The sequence below is a fragment of the Podarcis gaigeae genome (genome assembly GCF_964106915.1).
Source record: "Podarcis gaigeae genome assembly, chromosome: Z".
Classification (NCBI taxonomy): Eukaryota; Metazoa; Chordata; class Lepidosauria; order Squamata; family Lacertidae; genus Podarcis; species Podarcis gaigeae.
Genome location: NC_139691.1, coordinates 28,358,895 through 28,374,473, shown reverse-complemented (window position 1 = coordinate 28,374,473; position 15,579 = coordinate 28,358,895). Strand labels below are relative to the sequence as shown.

Below are 15,579 nucleotides of genomic sequence, written 5' to 3'. Positions count from 1 at the left end.
GATGCCTTTCCTCTCTGTGCAGCCAGTTCCATGCAACAGAGGGTGGAGAGCTAGCATTGGGTGTTGGACTTAAGTTTCTCCAAAGCAGCCACCTATGACACATTATAAGCAGCTTTGGGAGTCCTGGGAAGACTCCAAAGTCGAACATTTTAATAAATTAAATGTTTTATTTATTGTATCCTTTGTATAGTCTTAGAGCCTGGTGTCCTCGGAATGTCTGTGCATTTGTTTCAATGAAGTTCATGCAGGAGAAAGTTTATATTATTTAAAATATTTTTACCCTGCTCTGTAATCAGAAAGGCTCTCAATGTGACTATTAATTTGGATATAATCCAAAGGCTTCTGGTCTTTTAGTTCTTGTGGGAAAAAAGCTTGTTCAGTATGAACAACATATTTTGACAGTAATTATTTTTCTGGTGGCGTTAGGTCATCATTGACCTTTCCTGTCCATATTATATGATCAACATATGTGTGGACTTGGCTCTTTTCTGAGTGTGCATTTTCTGTCTTTGGTTGTAACATTTCTAGACAAAACACGCTGAAAAAAGAGCATTTCCATATTTAGAGAAATTAAGCTTAAAATCAAAGCACAAGCTAGCAAAACTATTTCTAAATTCTATGAAAAACTGCTCATTTTGACTTTTAGTTCTATAAACATGGTACAAAGCATACTTTGTAGAATCACTGTGGGGAGAAGCAAACCTTAAGAATGTTGTTTTCCAAAAATAATGGCAAAATGCTTGATTCAGAGCTTGAAAAGTATTTAATTAGCTATTCAGAAAGCTGCAGGCTACAAACGCTTGTAGAAAAGGAAGACAACTGTGGCTGATGTTTTGAAAATCATAAGCACATAGGAACTGGCCTTGTCATATCAGAACATTGATCCATCTAGTTGAGTACACTAAGAGCCCTCCAGACTCTCATGCAGAAGTTTTCCCCAGCCTTAACGGAAGATGCCAAGGATTAAACCTGGGACCTTTCGGATGCAAAATATGCTTTACAACCTTTCCCACTTCTGCATATTGCAATAAATCACCTTCTACAGTTCTATCCTTGGCTAATTCCAGCATGTGTTTTCACATTTTCTGGGCACATCAAACAAGTACAGGGCATCATTCTTGGGTACTAGACTTTCAGCTGTCTTTCTGGCTTGAGGCAACATTCTTTGGAAACAATGCAATTTGCCACTATACTTCTCTGGTCACAATGTAAGTGTGTGTAGAAGAAAGGCTTAGTTAGTTTACTGTCAATTGATTTTTTAAAAAATGATTGATCCACAAAGTTTTGCAGAATGGATACTGTTAAGTTCAGGGTACTGCTTTCTTTAAAATATTTTAATCTATATGGGAAGTTGCCTTATACTGGGGAAGACTATTTGCCCATTTAGTGCAACATTATCTATTCTGACTGGCAGAAGCTCTTCTGGGTCTCAACTGCTGCCTGATCCATATCACCTGCTACTTCACTCGCTAACTTCTAGCCCATGGACGTAATTAGGACCACCAGACATTTCTGTTGGATCAGCAAGTCTGTTTCAGCAAAGTCATACCCATCTGCCCCACAAGCTGATATCATATATGACAGATAAGATGTGACTCATTGCTGATCAGCTGATTGGTGGTGCCTGCAAAACCCCATGCTTTCTAAGCCTTTGCGGTTTGTATGGGCAAAGGAAAACAGCTCACTTGATGTCATTGTACCTTCAGGTGATTGACAGCTGTCCCAAAGTGATTAAATTGTCCAGTGTACCAGAAAAAGTCAGCAGATATAAATGATTTAAAGTTAAAGCAAATGTGGTACATCTCCTTGAGTATATTGGAGGAAATACTCCCACAGATACTCTGAGCACAGGGTCATTGAGGGCTTTGAAGATAACAGTGTACACCTTGAACTATCTCAGGAGCAAACAGGCATCCACTGCAGACAGACCATTGCAGATTTCATATGTTGCCTGTGGCCATACTCTTGCCTTTCAACAGGTTGAGCAGCCGAAATATAATCCCAGTCCTAAATTTTTGAAAGCAGCTAAAATTGGGATAGAAATGTTTGTTTTTTATGTAAATAGTCTTAAGTCACTTAGACACAAAGCAATAGAAAATTGGTGTACGGCACAAAAGAATTGCTTCAATGTGGCCAGGAAAGCTGTTCAAAAGCATTTACCTTCCCACCCCCCGCACAATAAATGACTAATAGGTGTACAGAGCAGGCAGGGAGATAAAGTCTACTACAAAATAATTGTGGGATTATTTACAAGGCTGCTACAACTAATATTTACATCCCTAGTTACAGAATAGTTAAGTGTAGAAACAGTTTAGAACTAATATTGTATTGCCAATATTTTCACATGTGTGTGTGTTCTGGGAAACGGTGTTGCTTCCAGATGTGATTGAAAGTATTGTTTGTTTTGTTTGTTCTTAGGTTATTCTTGTACAGGTAAATCCAGGAGAGACTTTCACAATTAGAACTGAAGATGGACACATTCAATGTATCCCAGGTGATGAATTCATATGCATTTATATCATTTGTCACCTGAAACTGCTTTTATTTGATTTTGCATGCCTTCTTGTGTCAGTACATTAAATGTGATTGGGACATACTATCCAATGTTTATGATTTTGCGACAATATAGAGTTTTTATTCAGAGGGACCAAACTTTCATCTTGGTTGATTACCTGCTACAAGTCAGGGTCACTCTTCTACCAGCATGCATTCCTTACACTCACACACCCTGTCCATAATTAAATCATCCAGTCCACAAGCAGAGAACACACAAGGTTCCTAATGGAGCAAATAAATTGAAGTGGCTAATGCAGAGAAGCCAAGTGCTAAGTGTCTCATGGTGGGTGTAATCCAAGGTCATGCTACGAGTTTGATCTGGTGGAAACCTTTCTCAGCCAAAGCACAATAAACAGTCAGATCCTGAGTGTGAGCAGAACTCATCTAGTCTGACTTCATAAGGGAATTTTCACTGGGCATATTTCCGTGCACACAGCAATCTGTCTCTGTGTCAGTTTCTGGTGCTTTGGAGGAAGTAGAAGTTTGGGGGTGGAGGGAGAGATGTTCCTTAATTCCTGTGGGATGTGACAAAGATCTGAAAGTGCATAAAGGAACTTAATATTTCACAAAGCTACTTGCTGCCTCTTCACTGCATTAGTTTAATTTCCCTTCAGTAGTAGAAAGCAATACTAATTCAGCATTATTTTGTTTCTGGAACAGTCTTCACCGTGTGGGAAGCAAAACAGGCCATTCATTAGATCATCCATATATATTATCACACACCCACATCATCACTGTATTTTTTTGTTTGACATATTGTAGAACATGTAGGTTTAGCAGTAGCCATTGGACTAATTTCTCCAAGCATGGGCTTTGCCAATTTACTTCCAACTATTTGGATTCAAATGACCCAACAAGCCATAGTATGGCCTGCTGGTGCACAGAGCAGGGTGCTGGGGAGGCATTCTTGATTACAGTTGGTCCATGCAGGGTGGACCATTGTTGGGGTGGCCATTAAGTTGGTGTACATTGGGGGTGGGGTTTACTGCCACTTAAAAGTATTAATAAAATATGCTACCAATATAAATCTACATAAGTTGTAATACAATCATCCATTGCTAGCATTGATGTATCATTAGTGTCCTTGAAAATCTGCTTCAGGTCTTTTCATCAGTAATTTAATGTGTTAATTTTCTGAGACATGAAGGCCATCTCTGATACATCCCTTTGTGTTTCCACTTCTTATGTCCATCAACCACTCTAGCTATACAGTTTCTTACTCAACCTGGTTTGGTCAAAAACCCTGCAGCATTTTGAAGCTTTGAAGAGGCTTGAAAATTGCTTTGAAAACCTTTTACATAAGAATGAAATGTGTATTCATATGCATAATCACAATTTAGGTTATCAGATTGTCAAATGAACCATGACTGCACACACTTCAGTACAGTATGCAGACGTGAACACTCTGTTGCTTGGTTTCCTTTTAGGTCCAGCACATGTTCCTATGATGTCAACAAATGGTTCTGTGCCTCCAATCTATGTGCCTCCTGGTTATGTATCTCAGGTAAACAGAAAGAGTCTTTTGATGGTTTTGCAAAAGAGAGAGATTTTCCAAGAAAAAAGAAGATGATTTCCCACTTAACAATGCTTTAAAAAGGTGTTAAATGGAAAGTGTGATGGAAGCAGATCTTATCTCTCCTCTCGCTTCCTTGCCACATTAAGACAGCTGCTCTTGCTATGGACCTGGTGCATCGTTTGCTAGTCTTTTTACCATGGTTAGGAAATCAGGTGCACCTGCCCTCTTTCTCACCCTCCCCACTTTACTATGTAAATTATCTTCTTTCTTTAAACAAAAGTGTTATTATCTGCACTGTGCTTAATGCTGTCTGTGGTTTGCTTTTAGCATAATTTGAAATCAGGTTTTGAAACTACTGGTGCATTTATTTAAGTGCAGGTGAAACACTTTACTTCAGTTAATGCTTAAAGGGGAGGGTGCTGGAGTCCATGGCACATCCATAAGTTGAGATTAGGAAACTGATGACACCCACTTGTTCTGAGTGATAAAACACAAAGAGATTCCAGGGAACTCCAAAATAATCTTTCCAGACTGGGTTGAATGGGCATTAAAATGGTGAATGGAATTCATGTAAGAAAGTATAAAACACACCCTAGTTTTACATATACTCTAATGGGGTCTGAATTGATGGTGGCTGACCAGGAAACAGATATTGGTGGGTAGCGTAGTGAAAATGTTGACCCAGTGTGTAGCAGCTATGAAAGAAGCACATTCCAGGTCATAGTAGTTCAGAAATATCATAATAGTTTAGAAAAATTAATAAGGGGGACATAACAACGGTGTATAAACTTGAGCATGAAATGGAGAAAGCGCGTAGAGAGTAGAAACTAGAACCTACGCCATGCAATGAAGCTGAATTTTGGGAAAATAAGGAAAGACAGAAGGAAGTGCTTCACCAAGCAAATAGTTAAACTATGGAATTCTGTACAAGATGTAAGGGTGACTGTCAACTTGAACAACTGTAAAAGGGGATTAGGCATATTTATTGAGGAATAACGTTATCCATGGTTACTAACTCTGATATCTGAATACTAGTTGCTTGAGAATGCGGGTGGGAAGAGTGCTGCTGGGCTCATGTGCTGCTTATGGGCTTCCCATAGGCATCTTATTGGCCACTGAGAACCGGATGTTGGACTACATGGGCCTTTGACCTGATCCAGCATGGCTCTAACATCCTGAAACATGGTTGTCCCCCCCCCCCCAATTGTTGCTTCCTAGTGGTCCAAACAGTTGATGCTCTCTGCTCTGTCCATTACAAGGCAGGTTCTTTGAAGAGGAACTTGGTCAGGACCTGAACCAGGAGACACAGTTAATAGAAACCAGTATTCATCTTGCATGTGTTTGAGACAGTTGCAGCTTCTATGGTCTTGGTTTAGGCCAGGGTTTCAGTGTGTATGGTTTCCATACTTTGTTTGGCAGCCAGTCAAATGAAACAGGCAAGAAACTACATTGAACAATGATTGACTGAGCCTTATCTCACCCATGGTTCCAGACTGAAAGTATAGCAACACAAGTAGCATGCTATTCCTCCTCTACAAGTCTTTAATGATGACGACATTCTCATTATTATTAATTTATATTCTGCCTATCAGGATATAAATCTTAGCAAGGTTGCTTAAAAGTACCATTCAGTTACTTATTTTAAAAACACTGTGAGCAGTGTTAACATCTTTAAACACAGCACGATCCCTCCCACTTCAGGTGAGGGAATAGTTCCTCTAGAACAGGTCCTTCGTTATTTCTCCAAGAGAACAAGGTGACCTAGAAGCAAGAGTTTGTGGAGAGGGGGTTGCTGTAACTTAAAAGAATTTCATGGACGAGTTGGTGCTTGCCATTGTCTGGAATTGGGGATTGGGATCACTACAAACTCTCAGATTCCATTAAGAACCTAAGACTCTTATCTTGGAGGGTATATATGTACAGGGAATATATATGGTTCCTTAACACTGCAGCTGTGGCATCCATTCTCATTAGCTTAAATGACTCAGGAGCACTTTGCTCTGAGTGTTGAGCCCATCCTAGGAGAGAACCCTTATAGCACTCTTGATTCATGGAGCTGAGTCAGGTACTTCCTGGAGTATGCTTATCATTTCCTTTTGACTCTGAAAGGGAATCTTTGAGAAGGCCTTGAATTTCAAGATCTTCGCTGTAGTACCAATACACATTAGAACAGGCTTCCTCAAACTCAGCCCTCCAGATGTTTTGAGACTACAATTCCCATCATCTCTGACCACTGGTCCTGCTAGCTAGGGATCATGGGAGTTGTAGGCCAAAAACATCTGGAGGGCCGAGTTTAAGGAAGCCAGCATTAGAATCTATCAATCCATTACTATCGTGGTTTAGAGAAAGAGGCCAAAGAGACAGTCACTTTTGTTTGACTTACATGTCTGGTAGTGTATACATTTAGTATCTGTGCAGCATGTTAGCTACTGGATTTTAGCTTGTGGCTGGTTTTGCTGATATTCAGCAATTGGGCTGAAGAGCTGGTACTACCTTAAATCTTCCTGAACATCACTGTAGTAGAGCGAGTGGTGGGGTGGTGGTGGTATGGATCTTGTTTGTTAGATCTGCAAGCCAGTCCGAGAAGTTGACTAACAATGTGATTCAAGATGGATATGCCCATTTTTTTTGAATTGGTTAGATTTCTTTAAAAATTAATGTATTTGTATTTTAAAACACACACATACATACAACATACTGGTTTTGCATTACAGATGGTGGAAGAAAATGGAGTCCGGAAGGTTGTAGTTCTGCCACATTCTACTGAATACCACCCTTCCATTCACCCTCCTCCTCCTCCTCCCCCACATGTGACGCATTATATCCACCCTCATCCTGCTATGATACCCCATCCACCTCATGCAGTGTATCCTCCAGTTCCGGGAGGGGAAATACCACCACAGTTTGTTCATCAGCATACACCACCGCAGCATCTTTATCAAGAACAGGGTAAGAAGTAGTACCGTTATTAGCTTGCCTGTATTTAGAAGGTCTGATGCTTTCTTTGGGGTTGCTTATATGCCTTTGCAGCCGATGCAGATTGCAGCAAGTCTGTTTCTAAGTGGGATAAATCCACAACAAAAACAGTGCTCTGTGTGCAGTGTCTTCCCACTCACTTTTAGGCACAAACTCCCAAGTGGTTTGGGTCCTATATAGCCTAGATGTGGCTTTCTAATTTACCTTCTTTCACAACATTTAAGAATGACAAGTGTTTTCTTCATTGCCATATACAAAGGCCAAGCAGCAAGAACATGCAGAGACGCATTCTTAGCAGCTTCCCCATTACTATTGATCTCATTTTTTGTAGGGCAGGGGTTTGCTGGCCTGTTGTGCTTTTGGAGCCAGCCTGCAGCCTGTTTTCCTTGCTCCCTCTGAGCTGTTCACAGGAAATAAGGCTTTAAAAAGTGCTCCTAGTTGTGTCAAAACTTAGCTTTCATTTCCTAAGCCTAATTATGCAGGGTGGCGAAGGACTTCCATCCTAAGGACAGTTGCCACCTCCCCATAACAATTAGGCATAAAGCTCCAATTGTTGGTGGGAGCTTTTTACTTGGTTTACTGCTCAATCCCACCATGCTTGTTGAATTGAGCAAATCCTATGAAGTAAGTGGGCTTAGAATTTCAGACTTAATTGCCATAGCTGGCTCTTATCTAGCCCCATTCCCCTGGCAGGTGGAGTTGGTCCTTGCAAATCACAACCAAGTGGACTAGTGAGAGTTAGAAAGTTGAAGCTTGCAGTATTTCTTTCTTACAAAAAAAAAAAGAAAAAGAAAAGATATCATGGCACTTGCCTCTGTGCAGTACACAGTATTACGGTAGAAAACTGCAGCCATTCTTTCTCTTATACACATGTGCACATATGCTATCTATGTTACAGTTATAAAATTAGTTTAATTTAATTTAAATTGGTTGTTTAATCTGGCTAAGCCTTGAAGGCTTTTACATTTGGTGGGAGGGGGAAACCGGATCATTGCAAATGAAAGTCTTGCTGTTTCTGTGTCCCATCTAATGGGCTCTCTTTTCTGGTGCCCCTATAGAGACCCGTTCCCATGGCAGAGCTAATTTTCCTCCGCGAGATGAAAGGACTCTCAAAATGCAGGAGCATTTGAAGAAACGGATAAGAGACCGACAGACTAGTGGAAACACAAATAATAAACCGAACAGCCCTCCTTCCTCACCTCAGAAAGTTAACAGTTCGTCCAGCGCCGGCGTTCAGAATGGACATGGAAAGGGGCAGCAAGGGTCAGGAGGGCAAGGCAAGCAGAGGCAAGCAGGGAAAGCCAGGGAAAGCCAAGCAGCCAATTCAGGAAAGGGAGGTAAGCTGGAACTTTTTAGGAACATAATGTGCGTTTCGTATAGTATGTGTATTCTGCATTGCGAATAAAATCAAATGGCAAAGCATTCTTATGAGACAAAGGAGGAACTACCTATCTGTGTTCCTTTAGGGTTTAAAAGTATACATGTCAGCAATGTCGACAGTAGAGAATGTCAGACACGATGCAGCACATCTGTACAGTGTGTGGCAGTGTGTTCATTATGAACATAGGTGACCAACTTGCAAAAGTGGGGAGCTGGATCCTAATGTTTTCACTCAAATGAAAAGCATGCCATTGAAAATGTTTTCTTCTACTGTTGTTGGCATCTTCCTATTTGCAGTCTTCCTTTGGAAAAATCCTTCTGTTTCTGTGGCAAATGGCCAGGGATGGTGGGCATTTCAGGGCAACAGGACCTGGGGGACGACACTGGTTCCCCCATCCCTGGTGTAACATGAGAGCACAAGAAGTCAGGATGCATATACTAAAAATAAAGTATACATAGCAATCTAAAAGCAAATAAAAGTACCACATTTCAAAATTCTGTACAATATGCAATATGAAATAATTAAGCCACTGTTTGGGAAAAGATTCAGGTTTCCTTAGACCACCTTTCCATTCTTAGTCCTCCCCTCCCAATCCCACCTCCTAATCTTCCTCTTTGCCTTGATTCTTGCCAGTGAGAAGTGATTTTTTTTCCCTTGAGGGACAGTTGAGAAAGCCTAGGTGAAGAGGTGTTTCTTGTATGAGGAAGTTAATTATTAGAACTTAAAAGCTTGATGTGGAACTACATTTGCTGGACTAGCTATGGCTGAAATCTGATGCTTGTGTGCATTCATACACAGCCAATGACAGGTATGCCCATTTGGACCTAAGTTCTTGGTGAATTTACCCATACAATCAATCACAAAATTCAGTTATACCTTCTGGATTTCAGCGGACTTCACAAAGGGGACTTATTTAACAATAATGTATTGTGTACTGTTGAAGAGCAAAGGTTCGCATCCAAAGTACCATGAGCCAAGTTCCCCAAGCAGTGGAGTTTCCCACATCCTCTTCCTTTTGCAGCTGTTTGTGCTTCTGAAAAGCTGCTGCTGGGGGTCAGGGAGCCCTTTAACAGTATGCAGTGTGGTGTGGGGTCCACCTTCTGTGAGAAAAACTGTATTCTCTTTGCATTAGGGGTTATTTGGATCCAAGCCAGAATGTGCACATACGGTAAATCTGTTACCTGAGTAATAAATGCATGTGTGCCTCTCTGGATGTTGGTGCAGACCAGCTGAAGCATACATTTGCACCTACGCTCTTGAACAGCAGTACTTTCAGCAGTACAGTGCATCTCTGCCAGCTTGGTTGACTTTGCACAGAATTGGCAATGTGGGCATTTCAGAGGGTGAAATGGCTTTCTATTAAAATAAACTACTGCTGCTTGAGAGCATAGGAGCAAATGCACTGTAATTCTTGCAGTATAGCCTCATTGCCAGAATTGTAGTTTGGCCTATCATGGAAGGAAGAAATGAAGTGCAAACAGGAATCATTTGGAAACTGTGTACTGTATTTACAATAAAAATAGATAGACCTCATTGGCAAGCCGAAAGAAAAAGGTACTTCATCTACATTCAAACCTGAACCTCAGTACTTATGAGGCTTCCCTGCTCCTGTTGACTTACTCAGACCTCTGCATGAATTAGTATCCTGAATATTGAGCCTTGGCAGGATAACTAGAAAAACTAACATGAAATTTATCTGAAAACATGAGTATGTATATGCATGGGTTTTGCTTTCAATCGTTTAAATGTTCCTTGCTGAAACTTTAGTCTTAATTATTGAATGCATAAAATCCCATCGAATCATTCCTTCAAACTGTCTTTCCAAAATAACGTAGTTGATGAACAAGGTTACTGTTAAGACTTTTAGCACAGTAGAATTTTCAAATTCCATCAGTCAAAGGAAAAGCAAGATATGCACAGATTCTTGATGGTGTGAGTCAAATTCAAAGGAAGTCTGTGCAACTCTGTTACTTCTGCACACTTTGAATATGTAGCTGATTCAGTGGTCAAAACAAATAAGGGCAATGAACTTTGCACAGCATTTACTGTTGTTCTAATAAGTGTCCCAGTTTGGTTTGCAGTTCAATAAGAAATGTTTTGATGGGGGTTTTCATTTCCTCTCCATCTCACAATGTGGTGTATGTTTATTGTTTTGTTTTCTTTAGAATCTGATACAGAATCTAGAAAATCCCAAGAACCCTTAAGCATCAGTAAGCCTACAGTAAGTAGTGATATATTGTAGACGTTATAATAAGCATGTGGCATATCTTTTCAAAATAGACATACCTGTTTACAAAACCTGGCTCAAGCAAGAGTTGTTTACAATACTTGAGAATGTGGCAGGATCCTCAGAAGGAAATGGAGTTTTCATAGTTGATAAGTAACTGTGGAAAATGACATTCTGTATGACTTTGCTATGCAAACTCTAGTGAATAGGTGGAAGAAGCAAATGGGTGTTTTCTGATCTTTGATATTGCAGTGGGGCATTTAGGGGAAAGTCAACCATAGCTGTTCTCTGAATATAAGACACCCAGTTTAAGGGGTTTGAAGTTGGGCAACATTCAAGTTGAAAATATTTTGAAATCCTTGGTATGACAATTATGGTGTTTGACACAAAGCCTGCTTAACTTAGGTTTTTGTGTGTGTGAATTTTGAACCAACTTCACAGCTGGGGAAAGAGGAGAATGAGAAAGGTTACATAACTAGGACACCAGACCAAAATAGGTGACAAATGTTTTACTTGACTGCCTGGATATCTCTCTCTCTCTCTCTCTCTCTCTCTCTCTCTCTTTTCTTTTTGTTCCTTTTTCCAATCCATGGTATTTAAACTGATTCAGTAGTTTTGAATTTGGATGCATCTAAGAGTATATACAGCAGAGATGGAAAAACTTTCAACCTCCAAACTTTGTTGATCTCCCATCAGCTCCAGTAAACTTGAGCAATAGCCAGGGATGATGGGAGTTGTAGTTCAGCAACATCTAGAGGGGCACAGGTTCCCCCCTCCTGATCTGTGGTGGGCTTTCTTCTCTGAATCATCAGTACTATCAACACATAGACTATACAAGAATAATGGGATGCATTAAAAAAAAATTGTTCACTATAGTTGTGATCAGCTTTAAACCTTGGAACTCATTTGCATAAACAACCACTTCCTTCTGAAGTGTCCTGCCTGTTCCCTAAGATTTGACATGGATGATGGTCTCTACATCATGACTGTAGCTGGGGGTGGGGGGGCCGGTTGGATTTTTCAATGACTGCACCTACCTAAATTGTGGAGTGTTCTTTGGAAGGCTCATTTATTCCTTCTGTCATTCACCACCTGCTTAAAACTTTTATTTAGATAGGATTTCTGCTTTCCTGTTCATTTTATAATGGCCAACCTATTGTATTGTTTTAAAGACTTTTATTGAATATTGTTGTCGTTGACATGATGTAAAATAAACCATGTTTTACATTGATTTGATTCGGTCCCAGATCCTGCCAACCTAGCATGGATGTAATAATAATAATAATTTATTATTTATACCCCGCCCATCTGGCTGAGTTTTCCCCAGCCACTCTGGGCGGCTCCCAATCAGTGTTAAAAACCGTACAGCATTACATATTAAAAACTTCCCTGAACAGGGCTGCCTTAAGATGTCTTCTGAACGTCAGGTAATTCTTTATCTCTTTGACATCTGATGGGATACTTTTTCTTGTATATAATGACAATGCTGTAGGAATCTTAGATAGTCTAAGACAGGTCAGGGGGCATGTGGGCCTCCAGATGTTGCTGGACTGCATCTCCCATCGTTCCTCACCATTGACCATGCTGGCTGGCTTACTTTTTCTAGCTACGCAATTATAGAACAGTTAAAGGGACTGCTGTACAAAGGACAGTATTGGGTCTTGTCTACTATTGTGAAATGAAACTATTAATGCATGTACCAGACTTGGAAGTATTTTAGACAAAGTACTTTGACACAAATGTATGTTAAACCACCACCATGCATTGACCTAAAGAACTATAAAAAGTGGGGCAAAAATGCAACCAGACCCAGCATGTCAACTTGTGTAGGGGAAGAATGCACCCACCTGCATTTCCCCCCAATGCTTCTTGAATATTCTAGAAAGTCACATTACCCCCCCTTTTTTTTAATAGGTCTCTGAAATACAAGCTAGGTCAGCAGTCGTGGCTTGGGATCCTCCTTTTGTGGTGCAAAATGGCGAAACACAGCTCACCTCTACAAAGTTCAGATACGAAGTGGCAATCACGAAGGGTGGTAGAAATGGAAAATTTAAATCATTTTATGTGTAAGTCCAGTTTCTTTATTTTAGCACACAACTTATCTCAGCTGACACCTTGCTCACTTTCCATAGAAAATATTTTAGATGGAGTTGATGGTTTTTTTCCAATGCTGTTTTTCTAAGGACAGCCTAGAGGCAGAATCTAAGGGAGCTTTGTAAATAGGCCCACATAAGTTAGCCTGCCCCACTCCCAACCAAAAAATAATTCCTGTGCAGGGTGCAGATGAGGAATGGAGCACCTAATCTCTCCTTTGCCAGCCAGTTCACTCACCTTCATGGAATTCTGCTCCTATAATTCCTTATATACCTGGGCAATGAGGAATTGTATGCAGACAAATGCTAAATTGTGATGTCCCGGGAGATAGAAGTTTTGAGATACTAATCCAACATTGTGGGAAACTACGTAGGATATGCTTGAAAGAAAAATGGCATTGTTGTTTGCATAGGGTGTTGTTGTTGTGGAAACTATCTAATTCTCACTATCATAATGGGTTCTTCCTTTTGCAGGGAAGAAGAGATGACTTTTACTCTTAATGATCTCAGACCAGCAACCGATTACCATGTCAGGTGGGCATCAAGAACAAAAGACTTGAGAACACAGCAGTTGTTGTTAAAAGTAGCTGAATTGCCCTGCAGATACCTCCCTTGTTTGAAGTTGCTTAAAGATATAAGGGTTTGGAGAAGGTGGGGGGAAGGCAGGTGATAAAACTAAAAAGCGTAGGCATACAAATGGTGAAATAGATCTTTTTCTTTACTGTTTTTAATAATGCTTCTGGAGTTGCATCAAAATACTAGAACAGGGCAAGCGATTTTATTTGGTCAGGCATTTTAAACTGGTTTTATAGCCTCTGACCACTTTTTTGTTTTATAATTTGTGCCTCTCATTTTTGTTGATTGATCTATATTGATTTGTATTGTAATGTATTATTGCACATGCCCACACAGCTACCATTCCCTGTGAATCCATCAGGGTGAAGAGTTGTTTAGAAAGTTTTACATAAATAGATATCAAATACTACTTACCCCCTGCAAAATATTTTCCGCTGAGCCTCAGTACCACCCTAAGTTGTCTTAGGGTACTTGCAAAACTTGCATTTGGGGGCAGAGTTACCCATTATAAAAAGTACCCACAGAAGAGTATTGCTGCTTGGTGGCTAGATTGTTCCCAGCTATGACATAGTAGTGAGGCTCTGAGGATAGGGAAGGCCAAAATGAAGGCAAGTGTGTTAAGCGTTCCAACCAAATTCATTAAAGACATGAAGATGCCTTCTTCTAATCCAGGTGTGGCTTTCTTTATGGACACGCAGAGGACTAGAACCAAGGCATATTCCTTATTGAAATAGGGAAAAGATTGTTATCTTCTCCTACATATCAAACCTGGTGAGACACAGGCAATGGGTTCCTGAAGGAAAAGTGAGTGGGGGGGAGTTCTGTGTGGCTTTGAAACTGTTCTTAGGTAGGGGTCAGACCTGTAACATGGCAGGAATGTTATGTTTGCCAAATGCAATCCTACAAGTGACTGTGACTCAAATCATTATGACCATCCACAGTCTCAACTTTCAGATCTCAGTTCCATTAGGAAAACTTCCTTAACTTTTTTTTTTTTTAATCATACAGAGTTATAGCCTCAAGTAGTACCACAAAGGAAGCCGTTTCAGAGCTGGTGACTTTTACTACAGATAGTTGTGAGCCAGATGCTCCAGCTGCACCGAAAGTAATCAACAGAACCAAAAACAGCCTGAATTTACAGTGGAAGGTAACTGATAAGCCAAAATGGATTTTAAACCAGGGTATTTTTTAATAGCAAGATTTATAGCGTATCTTTAGTGAATCCATTGTTCCTCTAATTGTGAATTCTGTGATATAGTGCAGACAGGAGCTGAAACAAGACAAATGAGAGGGAGGTATTGCCATGCTTAGGAGAACCCTGTGGTATGCAGAAGTACAAAAAAGGGAGTGAGTTTGTGTGTGCGCAGTTAGGATTGAGCATGCTCAGGAACATATAATGCTGGGTGTCAATTGGAAAAGAAAACACTGGGGAAGTGAAGTGACCTGCTTCAAATCCCTTGCTTACAGCTTACAGCATGGGTGAGGGACAGCTTTCACCCTGAGAGCAACATTTCAGTGATGGGCAAGTGAGCCAAAGGCAAAAGTGGGTTTAGCAGCAGTTGCAACTATTGCATTTGGACTGTAGGCTACATTCTGGCCATGCAAAAGCCAAAAGCTTCTACATGCAAACATGCACGCACACCCTTCTATCTTCCATCCAGGCAAGTAAGAGGCATTAACTTAGTCCAAGGACATACTGCGTTCAGGCAAAGTCACTAGAGGAGGGCTTGGAGCAGGGCTAGTGAGAGGCACGGCCTGAAAAAAGTCCTGAGGGCCAGATAAGAAGCTTCCTGAGTTTGAGTTTGCTCACCTCGGTTTGTAGTATCCAGGAGGAGACTGGCTAGCTGGCTCGCTGCGCGGGAACACTCACATTAGCGGATAAGGATGCGCAGCAACATTGCATGTCCTACTTATTTAAACTGAATCTCGTTTAAACAAACAAACATACTGCATGTTAAGTTCAGTAGGATAAGGTGTTGTTCTACCTGAGGCGTTAACCTCAATGATGAATGACAAGGAGTGTGTGAAGAAGGACTGGAACCCTCCTCCCCTCCCCTCTGAGCAAAGCGTAAGTACATGCAAGCATGCATAGGCCTCACTGATTAACTGACAGTATCGAAAATTTTTAGTACATCCTAATGAAACTTGATACACAGGTAGATCAGGACATAATAGTTCCTAGAAAAATCAGATGTTCAGCATTACTGTAGACTTCTCATTCAAAACACAGGGATTAAAGTATAACCTAAAAAGG

At 40.6% G+C, this 15,579-nt stretch overlaps 2 protein-coding genes across 4 annotated transcripts in view; one reads left to right on the top strand and one right to left on the bottom strand.

Annotated features, from left to right (window-relative positions):
- LOC310836710 (growth hormone secretagogue receptor type 1-like) overlaps positions 1 to 15,579 on the bottom strand; it is a 202,755-nt gene that overhangs the window by 153,010 nt on the left and 34,166 nt on the right. The gene's annotated exons all lie outside the window — the stretch shown is intronic.
- The window catches only part of FNDC3A (fibronectin type III domain containing 3A), a 53,506-nt gene that overhangs the window by 18,392 nt on the left and 19,535 nt on the right, over positions 1 to 15,579 (top strand). For all 3 annotated transcript variants that reach the window (XM_083722072.1, XM_083722071.1, XM_083722073.1), the window contains 8 exons: positions 2,419 to 2,494; positions 3,984 to 4,060; positions 6,787 to 7,021; positions 8,107 to 8,385; positions 10,595 to 10,650; positions 12,571 to 12,722; positions 13,224 to 13,283; positions 14,334 to 14,472. In XM_083722072.1, the coding sequence (XP_083578198.1) occupies positions 2,419 to 2,494; positions 3,984 to 4,060; positions 6,787 to 7,021; positions 8,107 to 8,385; positions 10,595 to 10,650; positions 12,571 to 12,722; positions 13,224 to 13,283; positions 14,334 to 14,472 (1,074 nt within the window). The remainder of the gene's footprint in view (positions 1 to 2,418; positions 2,495 to 3,983; positions 4,061 to 6,786; positions 7,022 to 8,106; positions 8,386 to 10,594; positions 10,651 to 12,570; positions 12,723 to 13,223; positions 13,284 to 14,333; positions 14,473 to 15,579) is intronic.